Genomic DNA, 19,836 nt, shown 5'->3' with positions numbered 1-19,836 from the left:
ATATGAAGATCTGTCTCTGGGACACTTCCCCAGAAATTCTGTATGTCTTGGCCTCCTCGAAGTCTGATCTCTGTCTCCTCAAATCAGCATGACCTCTGGGCACTGTTTGGTTCCACCTCCCTGAGATTTGGTCTGGAAATTACCTCCCAGGTAGCAGGCTGGTGCAATTGTAGGCTTACCTCATTCGTCCCCTTCTCTCTGGTCACTGTCCTGTGCTACTTGTGCTTTAGTATCTGAGAACCACTGTTTCCTATGCTTTATCTATTTTTCTAGTTTAAGGCATGAGGGTAAGTCCAGTCCCTGCTTCTTGGTCAGAAACTGAAGTTCCCTATTTAGTTTTGATGCTTAAGTCCTGGAGTTGGAAAGCTGGTCACAATTTACTACTGCTAAACTTTACCGTGCTTGCTTATCGGTGATGCTTTATTTTCAACACTTAAATATAAGAGAAGTGCTTTTATTTTATATTAAATTCTGGTTTCACAGTTCTAGTGACTGCTTTTGACCATCTGTTTTGTAATGGTGGACATTTTTATTTACTTAGCTAGTCTCATTCCTTTTTCCACCTTTGCTCCTTCTAGACTTAATTTTTTCACATACATTGTTTTTCAAAGGAGCATCTATAGCTCTGTTCTTCAGGCTGCATGCAGTCTTGATAGAAGAAGCAATAGTTAGGGACCATTTCAAGAAACTTGAATTAATGGTTATGTAACTCAATTTAAAAAATAATTAGCAGTGTGGTTTCTGTCAACATCCTAAATATATGAGCTTTCACAGTAGTTCCAAGGTATTTGGTTGCCTTGAGATTTCACAATATTTTACAAATCTATACTATTTCCATTTTGCAGGGGAAACTGAAGGTAAAGTGCAATTGTTACTTAGCAAAGGACATTTTTGATTCAGAGGATAGATGTAGACTAGAAATCCATTAAAAGCTGAATTGAAATGCATTAGAATCTCAGCTGCAAACCCAGAGCCACACATACTACAGACCTCATCCCGAATTCTGTTTGGGACTTGCTGCCCTTCCTCATCTAATGATTTATCTGTTCAGTGCCCTAGGTCACCATCATGGGAAAAAGCCCAACCTAAGAAGGAGATTTCAAGTTGCAGCCACGGCTGGAGTAAGGTGGAATTTAGAATCATGGCAATAGAAATAAACATAAATTTCCATAGATAAAAATAAATGTTACTGAGCATTGCGGTGGCTTCCTAGACTTCTGACTGCCAGTCACACCACCAAGACACAAAGCGCTCAAGTTCCTACTATCAGATATATGAAAATTGGCAAGGATAAAGAACTTGAGACTTAGCGTCGAAGGAGTTTTGTTTCATGCATTCTGAGAGCCAACACAATGCAATGACTTTTAAACTTAACTTCTCTGAACCTCAGTTTCCTTGTCAGTAAAATGGAGATACACATTTTATAGAGGATTTTCAAAATCAAATATGATAACACTGCTCTTGGCACTTAGAGAGTGCCCAATAAATAATCATCTCATCTATTTACCTCCTATACAAAAAGTTTTAAAAGCAAAAATACTAAGAGTTACATGGTGGTTTCAGGTGACTACAACAGAGTCAGCTGCACCAAGTCATATTCATTTTCACTAACTGGGGAAGGTTATGTTAGAAATAGGGCTCGTGAACACTTTATCTTGAAGTAATAAAAGGCAAAATTTAGTATTAGGGCAGATAGGAATTTCAGAGACCCTTAGATCTATTTTTTTTTTCTGTCAGTTAATAAAGTAGAACTGTAGAGGTTCGCATTTATCTGAGATAAAGCTTCTCAATAAATATGAGAGCTTTGTCATTATTTTTCTGTAATTACTATCTTATAAGGAAGAGATCTACACTGTTTTTTTAATCTTGGAATCAAATACCTTTTGATATTGGAGCAGTTTCACAAAATAAATCATGGTTACTTACATGTTTTCTTGCCTTTCTATTTCCTCCCTACACTCGGGTGATAATTCTGAGTCATTGTTGTTTATTATTTTTTCAGAGTATTTTATCCGTCATATAACCTAAATAGACTTTAATGTGAGAGGTATTTTAGCGCCTTCATTTCTACTTAGTTATGATGCGAGTTACCTCTCATGGGATCTGATAATGGTCAAACCCAACTTAGAGTCAGGTGCAAAGCTCTGGATTATGGCCCCTTCACTGCCCTCTCAGGCTTTGCTTGACATCATCTCTGAGCACCAAGTGTAAAGATAGCCCCAAAGTGGCCTGCTACCTAGCAGAGTTCTGCATTTATTAAGCCGCAAGAAGCTGTGTTGATTGGAAGTCCTGGGCTGGAGACCTTGTGTGAGGGTGAAGTTTTCCATAATTGGAGAAAAACTAGGAACCTGGTTTCTTAGTGAGTTACCAATTAAGAACAAAAACATACAAACACCCAACCAGACCAGGCTACCTTGTAAAATATTTGGCTTCTCCTGCCTGCTAGAATTAACTTAAGTTTACTTATAAATCTTCAGTATGCTTCAGTATTAACTGAATTTCTATCCCTGCCTAAAACACTGTTCCAATTTTCATTTAACCTTGTTGAGGTGAATTTAAGCTTATAAACCTCATCCTGACTGAATATTTTGCTTTGGTATAGCCTTATGTATTGCCCGTTTTGATCTAACATTTATTGTTATTTATTTAATGTTAATTGTTCATAATTTCATATTTTACAGAGAAATAAAAACAGGAGTAAATTGGGATTTTGCATTCTCTTCCCACAATTTTCATTTATGTTGATTACCACTATTTCCCCTGATTGATGTTGTGAATGACAGTGACCTTTAGATAGATCATGGTTCATTCAGCTGTTCATTTGTGTATTCCAAAAAGTATTATTGGGTGTCTTTTGTAATCAGGTGCTCTTAAGCATCCACTGTAATAGGCGGAGTGCCTGTCCTCATGCTGTTTATATTCTGGTGGAAGAAATAGCCAACAAATAAATCGATAGATGAAATGCTCTACCATAGCAATGAGTGTATGAAAAAAATAAAAAGTGAAATAGGACAGAGAATGACTGTGGGGAGGGGACCATTTTAGACATTGTAGTCGGAAAAGGATTCTTTAAAGAGAAAGAGCTACCATGCAAATAGCCAGGTGGTGAGTGGACCGGGCAGAACAACAGCCAAGGTGTAGCAGAAAGAAGCACGAGTGTGGCTGGCTGGAGAAGAGGGAAAGAGCAAAAAGGGTATAAGACAAGATCAAAGAGTTACGTGAGTGTTAGACTCTGTCCAAATGCTTATTGGCAATAAAGGCAAATGCTCAGTTGACAAATTTTATCCTCAAACTACTTTGTTATATAGGTATTTTTGTTATCATCATCTTTGTTTTGCACATGAGGAAGCTGGCACTCAGAGAGGTTCAAATCACTTGCCCTATCACCTGTCGCCCATGGTGGAGCATAGAGTGAATAGAGGTCTGAACCACTGCTGGGTTGCTAGCTCTCTGCCTCCTTTCATTCAACCCAATCACTAGCAAGGAACCTGGTCATTTAGGGAAGTGTTTTTTTTTTTGTTTGTTTGTTTTTTATTCTAGTGCACTTAAAATGCGCTCCTTCCATCTTCTAGTTTCAACTCAAGTCTCACCTTCTCTGCAAAGTTTTCTTTCTACCAGTTTATTTATTTATTTATTTATTTACTTGCATTTGAGACAGTGATTTATTTTTTTTATTTTATTTATTTATTTTTCTGCTGTATAGCATGGAGACCAAGTTACATGTACATGTATACATACTTTTTCCTCCCATTGTTGTGTTGCAATGTAAGTATCTAGACATAGTTCTCAATGCTACACAGCAGGATCTCATTGTAAATCCATTCCAAGAGCAATGGTTTGCATCCATTAACCCCAAGCTCCCAATCCTTCCCACTCCCTCCCCCTCTCCCTGGGCAGCCACAGGTCCATTCTCCAAGTCCATGATTTTCTTTTCTGTGGAAAGATTCATTTGTGCTGTATATTAGATTCCAGTTATAAGTGACATCATTTGGTATTTGTCTTTCTCTTTCTGACTTATTTCACTCAGTATGAGAGTCTCTAGTTCCATCCATGTTGCTGTAAATGGCATTATTTTTTTCTTCGTTATGGCTGAGTAGTATTCCATTGTATATATACAACCACATCTTCCTAATCCAATCATCTGTTAATGACATTTGGATTGATTCCATGTCTTGGCTATTGTGAATAGTGCTGCAATGAACATGTGGGTGCATATGTCTTTTTTAAAGAAAGTTTTGTCTGGATATATGCCCAAGAGTGGAATTGCTGGGTCATATGGTAGTTCTATGTATAGTTTTCTAAGGTACCTCCATACTGTTCTCCATAGTGGTTGTGCCAGCCTTCATTCCCACCAACACTGCAGGAGGGTTCCCTTTTCTCCACACCCCCTCCAGCACTTGTTATTTGTGGACTTATTAATGATGGCCATTCTGACTGGTATGAGGTGGTATCTCATGGTAGTTTGATTTGCATTTCTCTAATAATCAGGGATGTTGAGCATTTTTTCATGTGCTTGTTGCCCATCTGTACATCATCCTTGGAGAAGTGTCTATTCAGGTCTTTTGCCCATTTTTCCATTGATTGATTGGTTTTTTTGCTGTTGGGTGTATAAGTTGCTTGTATATCCTAGAGATTAAGCCCTTGTCAGTTGCATCATTTGAAACTATTTTCTCCCGTTCTGTAAGTTATCTTTTTTTTTCTTTTTGGTTTCCTTTGCTGTGCAAAAGCTTGTCAGTTTGGTGAGGTCCCATTGGTTTATTTTTGCTCTTATTTCTGTTGCCTTGGGAGAATGACCTGAGAAAATATTCATGAGGATGATGTCAGAGAATGTTTTGCCTATGTTCTCTTCCAGGAGTTTGATGGTGTCTTGTCTTACATTTAAGTCTTTAAGCCATTTTGAGTTTATTTTCGTGCAAGGTGTGAGAGTGTGTTCTAGTTTCATTGCTTTGCATGCAGCTGTCCAGGTTTCCTAGCAATTCTTGCTGAATAGACTTTTTTTCCCCCATTTTATGTTCTTGCCTCCTATGTCAAAGATTAATTGACTATAGATGTCAGGGTTTATTTCTGGGTTCTCAATTCTGTTCCATTGGTCTGTCTGTCTGTTTTGATACAAGTGCCCCACAGTCTTGATGACTGTGGCTTTGTAGTATTTCTTGAAGTCTGGGAGAGTTATGCCTCCCGCTTGGTTTTTGTTCCTCAGAATTGCTTTGGCAATTCTGGGTCTTTTGTGGTTCCATATAAATTTTTGGATGGTTTGTTCTAGTTCTATGAAAAATGTCATGAGTAATTGGATAGGGACTGCATTGAATCTGTAGATTGCTTTGGATAATATGACCATTTTTACAATAGTAATTTTTCCAATCCAGGAACATGGAATATCTTTCCATTTCTTTACATCATCTTTGATTTCCTTAATTAATGTTTTATAGTTCTTGGCATATAAGTCTTTTACCTCCTTGGTCAGGTATATTCCCAGGCATTTGATTTTTGGGGGGTGCAATTTTAAAAGGTATTGTATTTTTGTATTTTTTTTCTAAAGTTTCATTGTTAGTATACAGATTTTAATGTTAATCTTATATCCTGATACTTTGCTGAATTTGTTGATCGGTTCAAGCAGTTTTTGGGTTGAGTCCCTAGGGTTTTCTGTGTATAGTATCACGTCGTCTGCATACAGTGACACTTTTATCTCCTCTCTTCCTATTTGGATGCCTTTTATTTCTTTTGTTTGTCTGATTGCTGTGGCTAGGACTTCCAATACTATGTTGAACAGCAGTGGTGAGAGTGGACATGCCTGTGTTGTTCCAGATTTTAGTGGGAAGGTTTTCAACTTTTCTCCATTGAGTATTATATTTGCTGTGGGTTTGTTATAAATGGCTTTGATTATGTTCAGCAATGATCCCTCTATACCCACTTTGGTGAGAGTTTTTATCGTAAATGGATGTTGGACTTTGTCAAATGCTTTTTCTGCATCTATTGAGATGATCATATGTTTTTTGACTTTTGTTAATATGGTGTATGATGATGATTGATTTACATATGTTGAACCATCCTTGTGAACTTGGATGAACCCCACCTGGTCTTGGTGTACGATCTTTTTGATATGTTGTTGGATTTGATATGTTGTTGGATTCGGTTGGCTAAAATTTTGTTGAGAATTATATATATACATATATATATAATATATATATCATACATATATATCATACATATATATCATACATATATATACATTCATCAAAGATATTGGCCGATAGTTTTCTTTTTTCATGGTATCTTTGTCTGGTTTTGGCATTATGGTGATGGTGGCATCATAGAATCTCTTTGGGAGTGTTCCTTATTCCTCAACCTTTTGAAAAATTTAAGGAGGATGGGCACCAGATCCTCTTTGTATGTTTGGTAGAATTCGCCTGTGAAGCCATCTGGTCCTGGACTTTTATTTGTAGGGATGTTTTTATGACATATTCAATTTCATCTCTAGTGATCAGTCTGTTCAGTTGGTGTATTTCTTCTTGGTTCAGTTTTGGCAGGGTGTAAGACTCTAGAAAGTTGTCCATTTCTTCCAGATTGTCAAATTTGTTGGCATATCATTGTTCATAGTATTCTCTTATGGTTTTTTGTATTTCTGCAGTATCTGTTGTGATTTCTCCTTTTTCATTTCTTATTTTCTTTATTTGGGTTCTCTCCTCCTCTTGGTGAGTCTAGCCAGGGGTTTGTCAATTTTGTTTACCTTTTCAAAGAACCAGCTCTTGGTTTTATTAATTTTCTCTATTATTTTTTGAATCTCTATTTTATTGATTTCCTCTTTGATCTTTACAATTTCCTTACTTCTGCTGACTTTAGGTCTTTTTTGTTCTTCTTTTTCTAATTCATTTAGGTGGTGGGTTAAGCTGTCAATTTGAGATCTTCCTTCTTTTTTGAGGAAGGCCTGTATTGCTATGAATTTCCCTCTGAGCACCACTTTGGCGGCATCCCATAGATTTTGAGAGGTTGTGTCTTCATTATCGTTTGTCTTGAGGTATTTTTTAATTTCCTTCTTGATTTCCTCATTGACCCATTGGTTTTTTTAGTAGTAGGTTTAGTCTCCATGTAGTAGGTTTTTTAGTCTCCATGTAGTAGGTTTTTTCTCATTTCTTTTCCTGTGGTTGATTTCTAGTTTCATACCATTGTGGTCAGAGAAGATACTTGAAATAATTTCTCTACTCCTAAATTTGTTGAGGTTACCTTTGTGCCCCAATATGTGATCAATTCTTGAGAATGTTCCATGCGCATTTGAGAAGAATGTGTATTCTGATTTTTTTTTTTGGATGTAGTGTCCTGAAGATGTCAATTAAGTCTTAACTTTTCTATTGTTTCTTTTAGAATCTTTGTTGCTTTATTGGTTCTCTGTCTGAGGATCTGTCCATTGATGTGAGTAGACAGATCCTACTACTGTGATTGTATTCCCATCAATTTCTCCCTTTATGTCTGTTAATATTTGTTGTATGTATCTGGGTGCTCCTCTATTTGGGGCATGTATGTTGATGATAGTAATATCTTTTTCTTGAATGGATCCCTTAATCATTAAGTAGTGTCCTTCTTTGTCTTTCTTTACGTCTTTTGTTTTAAAGTCTGACATGAGTATTGCAACTCCTGCTTTCCTGTCATTTCCATTGGCATGAAATATTTTTTTCTCACTGCCTTGCTTTCAATCCATATGTGTCCTTTGCCCTAAGGTGAGTTTCTTGTAGGCAGCAGATTGAAGTTTTTGCTTTTTTTATCCAATCTGCCACTCTGTGTCTTTTGATTGGAGCATTCAGTCCATTGACATTTAAGGTGATAATTGATAGATGATTATTTATTGCCATTTTAAACCTTGTTTTCTGGTTGATTCTATGATTCTCCATTCTTTCTCTTTTTGGTTGGATGGTCTCCAATTATTTTCTGCTTGAGTGTCTTTCTTTTCATTTTTTGCGAATATAATGTTTGGTTTTGATTTCCGGTTGCCCTGTTTTTAAAGTATGTTAACCCCTTCCTATAATTGCATGTTTTAGCCTGATAGTCCTGTAGGTTCAAACACTTCATTACCATACTAAAATTTTTTAAAAAATAAGAAAAGAAGCTATTTATTTCCTTACTTCCCTTGCCCACATTTTAAGATTTTTTATGTCTCTTTTTTTCTTTTTAATTTTGTATTGTTTTAAACATGTTCATGATTAGATCTGTATGCTGGCTTATTTGAGTGACTGCTCCCTGACTGTGGTTTCCTCCATCCTAGTTCTTCCTCTTTCTTTCTTTCTTTCTTCTTCTTTTTTTTTTTTTTTTTGGATTTAGACAAGCCCTTTCAGTATTTCTTTTAGAATGGGTTTTGTATTGCTGTATTTTTTTAGCTTTTGTTTGTTGGAAAAATTTTTTATTTCCCCTTCTATTTTAAATGATATTCTTGCTGGATAGAGTATTCTAGGTTGCAAATTTTTTCTTTCAGCACTTTAAATATCTCTTGCCATTCCCTCCTGGCCTGTAGAGTTTCTGTAGAGAAATCAGCTGATAGCCTTATGGGGGTTCCCTTATAGGTAACATTTTGCTTTTCTCTTGCTGCCTTTAGGATCCTCTCTTTATCATTAACTTTTGCCATTTTTATTATAATGTGTCTTGGTGTGGGTCTATTTGGGTTCAACTTGTTTGGGGTCCTCTGTGCTTCCTGTATCCTGAATTCAGTATCCTTTAGATTTGGGAAGTTTCCAGCAATGATTTCTGCAAATATATTTTCAATCCCCTTATCTTTTTCTACTCCTTCTGGAATTCCTATTGTGCATAGATTGGCCTGCCTTATATTATCCCATAGGTCTCTTAGATTGCTTTCGTGTTTTTTCATTTGGTTTTCTGTCTGCTGCCCTGTTTGTGTGATTTCCATTATTCTATCTTCCACTTCACTAATTCCTTCTTCTGCATTATTCATTCTGGTTTTTATTGCCTTTAGCTCAGTTTGTATCTCTGCAAATGAATTTTTTAGTTTTTCTTGGTTCCTCCTTATATTTTCTAGTTCCTTTCTGAGGGAGTCTGCATTATTGTTCATATCTTCTCTTAATTCCTTCAGTATTTTCAGTATCTCCCTTTTGAACTCCAAGTCTGTCAGAGTGCAGAGTTCTGTTTCATTGTTGGCTGCTTTAGGTGAGTTCTCCTGTTTGTTTAACTGGGAATGGCTTCTGAGCTTCTTCATCTTGCTTGTTATTTTCTTTTTCTTGGTGTAGGTGTACTCCCCATGGCTGGGCAGGGTTTGCCCTGGCACTGCTGTGGAGTGTTTCCCAAGGGCTGGCGATGTTGGCCAGTTTTCTTTGAGGCCATGGGGCATTTCCAGAAGGTGAGTGGGGCTAGCAGGGTCACTCTGAAGCAAAGATGGACTTCCCCAGGGCAGGTGGGACTGGCAGGTCCACACTGCTATGAACGCAGACTTCCCGTGGCTGGGCAGAGCTTGCTCTGGCGTTTCTGGGCTGTGGAGCTCTTCCACGGAGTGGGCGGTTCTGAGCAGCTGCTCCATGGGAGCGCAGCACCTCCTGAGGTCAGGAGCATCTAGCAGGGCTGCTGGGAAACTAAGGGGTGCTTCCCCAGGGCGGCTGGAACTGGCAGAACTTGCTCTGGTGTTTCTGGGTTTCAGGGCTCTTCCAGAGGCCTGGCGGTGCTGGGCGCTGCTCCACCAGGGTGTAGCCCCTCCAGAGGGCAGGCAGGTCAGGGCAGGGACACCCCTGAGGTGGCTTGCTTTCCACAAGTGGTGACGCCAGCCCCCCAGGATGGCAGGCGGCCTCAGGTCAGGGGCCTGTGTGCAGTAGGGAGAGGGAGGATGCACTGGAAGCACTGCTCTCTGCTAGCTGGCGGGCAAGCGCACTTGCTGGGGCGCAAGGTGGCCCACCCCTCCTCTTCTCCCCTCCCCAACACTGGTGCCTTGTCTCTCCTGCAGGTCCACTTCTTCTCCCAGGTTCCCTCTGTTGTGGCTTTCCACTCCCAGCCCTTAGCGTATTGCTCCCTCCACCCGCGATGCACCGCTTCCTAGTCCCCAAGGCTGTTTCTGCACCACCAACCCCAGCCCACTCCCAGAGACTAACCTCCAGAGCCGAGGTCTCCGTGCCCAGCCCCCACCCAAGCGTCTTGGTTGTTGGTGACTGTGCCAGTAGTTCAGATGATCTGTTCGGCTCTCATTCTGTTTTTCAGTTCTCAGACCTACTGCTTTGCTTTTCTTGGTGTCTGGAGATTCCTTAGACTGGGCTGATCTTTCCGTCGATTAGGTGACCTTCCAGGGTGTGTGTTTCCTCTCTCCTTCACAATTCCCTTTTGGGTATGCCCATCCGGTCTGATTCCCTTTTCTTACTCTCCTCTTTTCTCTTGTTTTACTCAGTTATGTCACGAGATTCTTGCTGTTATTGGAAGTTTAAGTTCTTCTGTCAGCGTTTAGCTGCTGTTTTGTGCCAGTTGTTTAACATGTAGATGTGGGGTTTTTTTGTTGTGTTTGTGGCAGAGGGCCAGCACATCCCCCTACTCTTGTGCCATCTTGCCTTCCTCTCTACCAGTTTATTTAAAACATTATTGAACATATGGATAAGCATCTCTTGTGACTTACCAGCTCAGGGCTTCAAGGACAGTCAAAAATTCATAAACCTGGCCCAAGTCTCTAGGACCTCCTTCCCAGTCAGGAAATGATAATCGAGGGAGTGTGATTTAGGTCCAAGGAAGCTAAGGTTCAGCATGTATTGGGGCCACCTCCTCAGAGAAAGGAGACAATCCCAAACTCCTGTGATCCAGCTTGGTCAAGTGAAGGAGTCACACTTGAGAGGGACTTTGTTGGATTTGATAAGATGGGTGAGGAGTTTCCATCTTCCAGCCAAGATGAACAGAATACTTTTTGAATTCCTGTGTATTCATCAGCCCTCCTCTCCTGGCTTCACCTTTCACTCTGTGGTGTTCTGACTCACTCCTTAGCTGTGTGACTTGAGACAGCATCACCTCCTCATCCAGACCATGGCATCACCTTGAGGTCAGCCCTCAAGGTCAACCACATGGGAAACCTCCTTTATCTTATCTCAGTATTTACATACTACGTGACTTGGTTTCAAAAGTTATGGTGCTGGTGTGGCTTAAAGGAAAGCTTATGTCTTAGCAAAAATATTTTAAAAGATCTTAAGTGGAAAACAAACAAAAATAATCCCCACCCTTCAACAAAATGAAACAATGAAACAAAACCAGAAGTCTCCTTCTATCATAGAGTATCTATGGTCACATTTTGTAGGAATTCTACCAAGCATTTAAAAACTTAAAATAACTTTTTTTTAAAGTTTGATGATGTATTTAGATGGTAAATGTCAGATACCGAAATTTAGTAAATTGCAAAGTTGAGTTCTTATGACAGTGTTAACTCAGTCACTTTCTAAATATTTTCATGTCTATATTAAGTTGTTCTCTTTAGAGGTTGAGTAAATGTCAAAACTGCAATCTGGGCCTGTTACCATTGTTAAGGCTTTTATAACTCTGAAATTCTTAGTATGGAAGGCACCCAAAGTTTACCCTTTCCATTAAATCTAGGACTAATTAGATTTGGTTCTTATAAAATATTTAGGAGTCACTCATTACAATATGAATTTATTCATTTATTGTGCTGGTGATGTGATGTGAAACAGCAAGGATCTTGAAGTAAGAAGATCTGGGATTGCAGTCTATAGAGGAGGCCTGAACAGAGGGCCAGAAACCTGTGCCTTGGACCACTGAAGGGTGGTTCTCTCTGATGAGAGGTCTTAGAGAGGAAAGAATATAGAAAAGAGAGGGAAAGAGATGGGAGTGGATATATTTATGAATAAAATGCCCATCACAGTGCTTTTACAATAGTGCAAACCTAAAAACCAACTAGATAGATATTCCCAGAAAATAGGAAAACATTTGAATGGTTTAAGGTCTAGCGCAGAAAGGACTATTCTAAGCCAGTATCAGAAGAGTGTTTTTGAGGAATATTTGAAGATGGAGAGAACCCTCACAATGTAATGTTAAGAGGGTCAAGCACCATCTGGATCCCTTTTATAGCATCATAGTAACTCTGGAGGGGGAGGGGTGATAAGGCTGCAAAAAGAAAAACTTTTTGGAAGGAAATACATTAAAATGCATTTTTATATTTTCCAAATTACCTCAAATGAGAATACTTGTCTATTTAGCTCTTGCTGTGCCCTTTCTATCTGAGGACCTATGTCATCGATCATGGAAAATTTTCAGCAATTATCTCTTGAAATAGCGATCTTCTGTTTTTCTCTCTTTCCTCTCGTAAGTCCCAGTAGAAGAAAGTTGGAGCCTTCTGTCCATCCCTCTGTTGTCTGGACCATCTTTTGTGTTTTTCATTCCTTTATCTCTTTGCATTGCATTCTCAGTGAATCTCTCAGATTGATGTTTCTCTTTTGTTAACTTCTCCTTTGTTTTCAACCATTGAATTCTTTTGTTTCCATAATTATATTATTTTCATTTCTAGGATTTCTAACTCATTCTTTTTCATACCAAATTTTGTTTTATTTGTGACCATTTTTGTTTTAGAGTTCTTGGGGGTTTTTTTATTCTGGTATTGGTTTTTCCTCTCTGTCGATGTCAGATATATTTATGTTAAAGTCATTTTCCGATGGCTCTACTTATTTTTGTTTCAGATAAGATTATATTTAGCTGTTGTTTGTTGACTGTTTTTTCTTAGGATTCATTTTCCTCATGTGTCTTAAAATTTTAGATTGTTCCTCAGATAGGAAGTGTTTGTTCTTCAGGCTTATTGCCCTTACTCTGTTCACGTCTCTTTTTTCTTTCCTCCTCAGCAGCTATGTGATGACTTCCACCTGAACTCACAGGGTCTCCAGTCCAGAATCAGTCCTTTTTTTTTTTTTTTGTCTTTTCTAGGGGTTTCCAGGCTAGGAGTCAAATCGGAGCTACAGCTGCTGGCCTATACCACAGCGCACAGCAATGCCGGATCCTTAACCCACTGAGCAAGGCCAGGGATTGAACCCACAACCTCATGGTTCCTAGTCAGATTCGTTTCTGCTGAGCCATGACAGGAACTCCCAGAATCAGTCTTTTTATGTTTGATCAGGGTCACCCAAGCTCCCTTGGAGATGCTATGGCTCTCAGAAGTGTAGCTAGAAAATCAGGTTGGGGAGGAGTAGGGATTCCCGACTTCCCTGCTGTGTCTGATTCCTTGGTTTCAGTAGCAATTAGATCTTGTGTTTTTCAACCTTCTTTTACAAGGAGGAAGAACCCCACCTGTTGCTGATTTCAGGTAATATCCTAACTATGGTACCTTCAAGTAGGACACATTTTGGTCCCTCTGGCTTCATAGGAAGAGAACTTGAGGGCATCTCTGCATGGATCTGGACCAGAACCCAGGAAACCTGTAGCTTCAGCCCTACTTACTACCGCTGTTTCTTTATTGTCCTGTGTATCAGAGATGTGTGTTGGAGTGAAATCTGTTTGGTGGGCCATGATTCTCAATGTGTAAAACTGAGTCAGAAAAAATTACTGCAAAAACATGCATTTCACTTCTGCAGTCCAAATGGCACCTTTTCAAAGTAGGGATAAATGCTAGAGAATGGCCATTGTTTCCTCCAAAGTCAATGTGGTAAACATGAGGCATTCCTGTTAAGACACGTAGCGAGCTAAAGATAAGGAAGATTTTTTCCCACTTTTAAAATATAATTTGTCCATAGACAAAAAGAAAAAAATAGGACCAGCTGATTCCTTGGGATGAGACAGAGTAAGCTGTCAAGTGCTTACCATCTGGTTGAGCTCCTAACCCAGATGGGCTGCCAATAGTCATTTATGAAAAGTTTGAAAGCAACTTGCCGCTTTCAGGAAAGAATCATTAGAACACATTAACATTGGGATTTACTCCCCTCCCCCAGCCCCAATTTGTAACAAATGCAGAGACAGAGCAACTGCTTCCATACTGCAAATATAACAGCCTGTTTTTGAGCCAGAAGTCAATATGTCTCTGCTCTCTGGGGGGGAAAAAAGAAATCAGTCACTTTTCTTTCCCCCTTCCCTCTTTTCTATGGCTCAATGAATAGAGGAGAAAATGCTCCCTGGATGGAGTTTCTAACAAATGTCTAAGGAAGCCTTCACAGTCTGTCATTTCTGAGGATCGGTGATGCTTGAAGGAGTCAAAGTCAGGAATAACCTGATGTTCCTCAGGCTTAGACTACAGACAGGAACCAGCTAATGCATTTAGACAAAGAGCACAAAGGTCAGTCAGTATTTCCAATGCAAATTTCAGAGCCACAGTGTTAGACCTGGAAGGCTAGTCTGCTGGTCCCCTCCACCCATGGCTTCAGAGTCAGGATAAATAGTCCTAGTGCTTCCTGCAACCAAGTTTCTGTTATCCTCCTACAGTGTTTGTCCCATTCCCGTGAAGTAATAGGATTCATTTCTGGGTGGCTGGTGGAATTCTGTTCATTTACTTTAAGTTCATATAAAGATTGCTGGCAGAGTGTGCGGTCATATTTTTCTTTTGATCAAACCATCTGCATTTCAGGCTCAGGAAATTGACAATATGCTTTCTATACATGTCTCACAATATTTTGGAATGTTCAAAAGAAACATCTGGAATCAGTATTTCAAGTTTCTAACTGAAAATGAAGAGGGCTGGCTATAACCTGTAGATTTGGTTTTCACCAAGATGGAATGAGAGGGAGCAGCTCTGCAGTTAGGAAAGTGACAGATCAATTCCAACTGGGAATTAGGCAGAGGGAAGAGATTAAGCCTAATCAGAGATGATGATCTAGCTGAAGATGAAGAGAGAGGAAAAGAGGAGCTGGCCAGGGTGAGCGAGATAAATGAGAAATTCTCACACTGAGGAAGGGATCTAAGCCACAAATAAGAGTGGGATGCACAGGGGACAGGCAATTCAGTCTGTCCCTATAAGGCTTGACACAGAGGAGGGAAGTCAACCTAATTATAAATCCTAAGCCATCAAAGGAGAAATCGGGCAGTCTTTGGATAGCCTGAAACTTCTCTAAGTGGGCAAAGGATAAAATCACCTCTGTTTAAAAACTATTCAAAACTGTTATGAGTGACATTTTAATACAGTAGCTATTTGTGCATATATTCTTGTTCCTTAAATCTGTATCTCAAATATTGATCAAAGTGTATTTTATTTAATTTGAAAATATACATCGCTACACTTTTTTTTTTTTTTGGTCTTTTTTAGGGTCACACCCATGGCATATGGAGGTTCCCAAGCTAGGGGTCTAATCGGAGCTGTAGCCACCACAGCTTCACCACAGCCACAGCAACTCCAGATCCGAGCCACATCTGCAACCTACACTACAGCTCACAGCAGGCAACGCTGGATCCTCAACCCACTGAGCGGGGCCTGGGATCGAACCTGCAACCTCATGGTTCCTAGTCAGATTCATTTCCATTGCGCCACGACAGGAACTCCTACACTGATTTACTTCTAACAAGGCTATGTGCTCAGGGCTACAGAGGATAACTGAATGAAAAGAATGTTGTCTTTTCCCTTAAAGTATTTATAATGCAATAGATTTACAGGATAAGGCATAAATCACCACAAAATGAGACCAAATCTCCTAGGTGGTTATAAAATTGAAAATGAATGGTCTGTCTAAAGACAGAGAAAAAGATCCTATTTGACTGGCTATGATTCATCTAGATTAAAATTGCGAATGCTAAAAAGCAATATTTTTAACGAAGGAATGCTTGATTTGGATTTTAGTTGTCATTTTTCTGTGCAAGAGGGGCCTTCAAAACGTGAATTTGAACAAGATGTTGTGCCCCTCTAGTGGTCACTTTGCAAACTACAGACAAACTTTGCATTACCTAGAGAACCCAGCCAATTTTGAAAGAGCATGCCAGCAGGGCTAATTCTGTTCCCTTCAACACTCAGTTCAAGGGAAAGTGAAACTTTAGAAGGGATACTCCCCACCCCCATCATGTGTCATGGCCCAGAAAAGGTACTGTGAGGTGGTAAAGAGGGTGGACTCTGAGATCAGATGAAAAGGTCCAAATCCCAGCCCTGCCATTATTTAATAAATGGCACCTGAGCAAGTTCCTGAGATTTTCTGTACCTCATTTTGCTCACCTGCAAAACAGAAATAACAATTATACCCACATCATAGGGTGTTTCTGAGAATTAGAAGAGATTACTTAAAATGTTGAAAATGGTGCCTTGTTTTTAGAAAAGTTTTACCCCTTTACTTAGACAAGCTTTATTCTCTGTACCTTCTTTCCACAGTGCTTATTCACTTTATCTTTCTCATTCCAAATTTGCATATTCTGCAGAAAATTATAACATACAGGACAACGGGGCTTTTAAGTGTCTTTTTTATTTTATTTTTTAAATGATTTTTATTTTTTCCATTATAGCTGGTTTACAGTGTTCTGTCAGTTTTCTACTATACAGCAAGGTGACCCAGTCACACATACATGTATACATTCTTTAAGTGTCTTTTTAGCATACAATGTCTTTGAGATGTCTAAGATGCAGTAAAAATTTGATTTTTTTTTTTTTTTTGGTCTTTTATCTTTTTAGGGCCGCACCTGCAGCATGTGGAGGTTCCCAGGCTAGGTGTCAAATTGAAGCTACCGGCCTACACTACAACCACAGCAACTTGGGATTTGAGCTGTTTTTGTGACCTACACCACAGCTCACGGCAATGCCGGATCCTTAACCTGGGGACTAAACCCACATCCTCACGGATACTAGTCACCTTCTTTAACTGCTGAGCCATGACAGGAACTCCTAAAAATATGATTAGTATTACCAATACACTGCTTCTGTAGAGATTGTGGCTATAACTATAAAAATTATTTCTAAAACTCTCCTGATTTCTTGGTTATACTCTTCACTGTCTCTGAGTTATTAAAATGCAACACAATTTTAAGTCCAATGTCTCTGGAACATGATATGTCAGGAATAAGATTCCTACCCCCTCCCTCCCTCCCCCTACCCCCTGTTAAATGTCTCTGGGACTCCTGTAGTCCCACAGGACACACCTGAATCCTATGCACCTTTGACAAGGGTCTCAAGCTGCCTGATGAACTCTCAACTCTTTGGCAGCCTCATTGTCATTCCTCTGAAGTCATTTTACCTCTCAGGCATTCGGGATCCTGCCCTCATTTCATTACTAATTAAATTCATTTTTACAGAGTCATAAATTAATTATTTGAGGTAAAACTTCTGAAATCTGTATCTCCTTCCAAGATCTTTTTTAAGCGCTGGGTAATTAAATGCAAGAGTTATCATGCTAATCTTTATGAGTATTGGAAGGCAATGACTGATGGGAAATTAAAGACTTCAACTTCTTACATGGGAGGAGAGGCTCCATCTCAGAGTTAGGTTGAAAAATTAAAAAGTGCTCGTTCCACCAGCAATGCTCTTTAATTGTCTTGCACTGCAGGTAAGCACAAATCTTGCATTGCTAATAAGTTGGAAATGGCTAGGAAACTGACTCATCTGTCTAGAGCATAGCAAATGGGGTCCAGCTCGAAGTTCATCTGTTGTTTTAAAGGCATTTTCATTTCATAAGCTCTCCTGTCACTTTTTTCTCATGAGGACAGCACAAGTGAAAAACAACAATGTGAGGCTTAGTTTCTTTTTATGAACAAGTACATTCAATTCCTCATTGTTGGTGATAGCTTGGTTTTTATCTAATGAATACAGCATTGAGCATTTGTAATTATCAAGAACAAGAACCTTACTATTACATAAATACTTCATCCTACTGGATCAGTAAATGTTTTGTTAATTGGCTGATCCACATTTCTATTCAAAGAGCCTCTTTAGATAAATGAAGCTTTTAAGTAACACCCTCCCCACCCCCACCAGGAACACCCTTGGCAAACATACCGCTTTTTCCATAAGGCCCCAAAGTATCTTAGAGAAATATTAAAAAGTGAACCTTTAAACAAGAAGATTAGACCTGGTTGCATCAACCCCTAAGTCATCTTTTCCCTCAGGACTGACTGATTTAAACAGAGGAACATAATTTGGTTTTGCCCTCTGCTGTACTGGGACTTTAGCTACTATTATCTATTGTATCTATTATATACTATTATATATCTATTATATACTATTATCTAGCTTCTATTATCCTAAAGCCTGAAACCTGATAACTTTTATCAACCCATACTTATCATGAAAGATTCCTTTCCAAATTTTCACTGTTCCTGGCGCTTCTTTGGGAGGGTAGCGTGAACTAACAGCCGGATTATTTCACTCAGCTCTCAGGTGACTGGTGTCCATGAGATGATGGGATTCATTAGGAGACGAGTAGATCATCTGACCAAAGAGTGTTCAGCACACAAGGAATTTGCTCTTCAGAGACAGCAGTTAAGAGCCTCAGTGGAGGGCCACCTAAGAAAGGTAATTTCATAAAATGTGTCCTCCTTAAGCTACTGCTTAGATGCAGTTCCTTACCTAGTGATAACAGATGATGGCGAGTGTAGCATGTGGGATGGTGGGAAGGTAGGCGTGTCTCCAGGATTCTCTTCATCCCACATTAGGCTTTATATTCAAACAGGATGAAGTTGTAATTCACTCCAGTTCAACAGCCATCCCTGCCCCAGGTCGCCAAAACTAGATGTGTCATCCTACTTTCCTCTCTAGCTCTGAACACAGTTACACAAAGGCAGGTCTTACTTTGCACAGAACTGTGTTAACTGAACCATGTGCATACTGGGATTGTGTCTTCCTTGATTTAAATGGTTCTGTGTATGGTCTAGTATGCATATTTTGGTTAACATGGCACCATACAACACAAAAACAGCAGAGAGATACACAAAATGAGTTTTAGGGGTTCCAGGAATGAATTGCCATTATCATACTTTATTTTTTTAGGGCCACACCCTGCGGCATATGGAAGTTCCCAGGCTATGGGTTGAATTGAAGCTGTAGCCCCTGACCTACACCACAGCCACAGCAATTTGGGATCCGAGCCATGTCTGCAACCTATACTGCAGCTTGTGGCAATGCCGGATCCTTTAACTCACTGAGCAAGGCCAAGGATCAAACCTGCATCCTCATGGATATTAGGTGGGTTCTTAACCTGCTGAGCCACAATGGGAACTCCCATCATCCTTTATTAAATGAAGCCAGTGCAGAGGACATGGTCACTCAGAATAAAGGCACACATGTGAAAATCCTCTCTGCAGAGGGAATACCTGGCTTTGTATGGGAGAATTTTATTTCCCATTTTCAAAGTGGAATAAAACCAGGCAGCTACTATTTGACTAAATAAAAAATGGCTTATCTCTAGGTGGGATATATAGCAAAAACTAATAGTATCTCAGTGATATTAATGCTGATGAACCATTAATGCTGATGCCTAGGCTGGATCTGAGATTTTCAATGACATTTTCTTTTCATTTGCTACAATAGACTTCTATACCTGACTTACACAAGTAGAGTTAATAGACTTCACAGGAGAGGTCATTAAATAACTACATCACTATCTAAATTGCCTTCTCGACTGTTATTGATCCAGAGATGGGAATTTGAGCCTTATTCTGATGCTTGGGTCAAGGGAGGTTCCAAATATGGTGGCAGCTGTGGTGCTGCATTCCCTAGAGCTTGAGAGCCAAGCTAATTTGGTGGTGGTGGAAAACACTGTAGGAACTCAAACAGCTGTTGCTACTTGTCTTGTTAATTCAGAGCCAATTTGACTCTGGGAAGTATGGACTCTAGTTAGAGCAAAGCAATAACTTGAATTGAATAGAACCCTTTAAAGGTCACTATTCATTGATTCATGTGTACTGAAGATCAAATCACAGTCCCCTGCATTCATCAATTAAATCTCCTAAGCCTGTTCCTGTGTTTTATTATCACATTCACAGCAT

General features: G+C 39.4%; 1 protein-coding gene across 1 annotated transcript in view; it reads left to right on the top strand.

Moving 5' to 3' along the window:
• The window catches only part of CCDC141 (coiled-coil domain containing 141), a 210,572-nt gene that overhangs the window by 134,177 nt on the left and 56,559 nt on the right, over positions 1-19,836 (top strand). The window contains 1 exon segment of the mRNA XM_021075317.1: positions 18,223-18,364. Coding sequence (XP_020930976.1) covers positions 18,223-18,364 — 142 coding nt within the window.

This window comes from Sus scrofa, chromosome 15 (assembly GCF_000003025.6).
Source record: "Sus scrofa isolate TJ Tabasco breed Duroc chromosome 15, Sscrofa11.1, whole genome shotgun sequence".
In the NCBI taxonomy this organism is placed as follows: Eukaryota; Metazoa; Chordata; class Mammalia; order Artiodactyla; family Suidae; genus Sus; species Sus scrofa.
The sequence above is the reverse complement of the archived record's forward strand: the minus strand, read 5'-3'. Positions and strand labels throughout refer to the sequence as shown.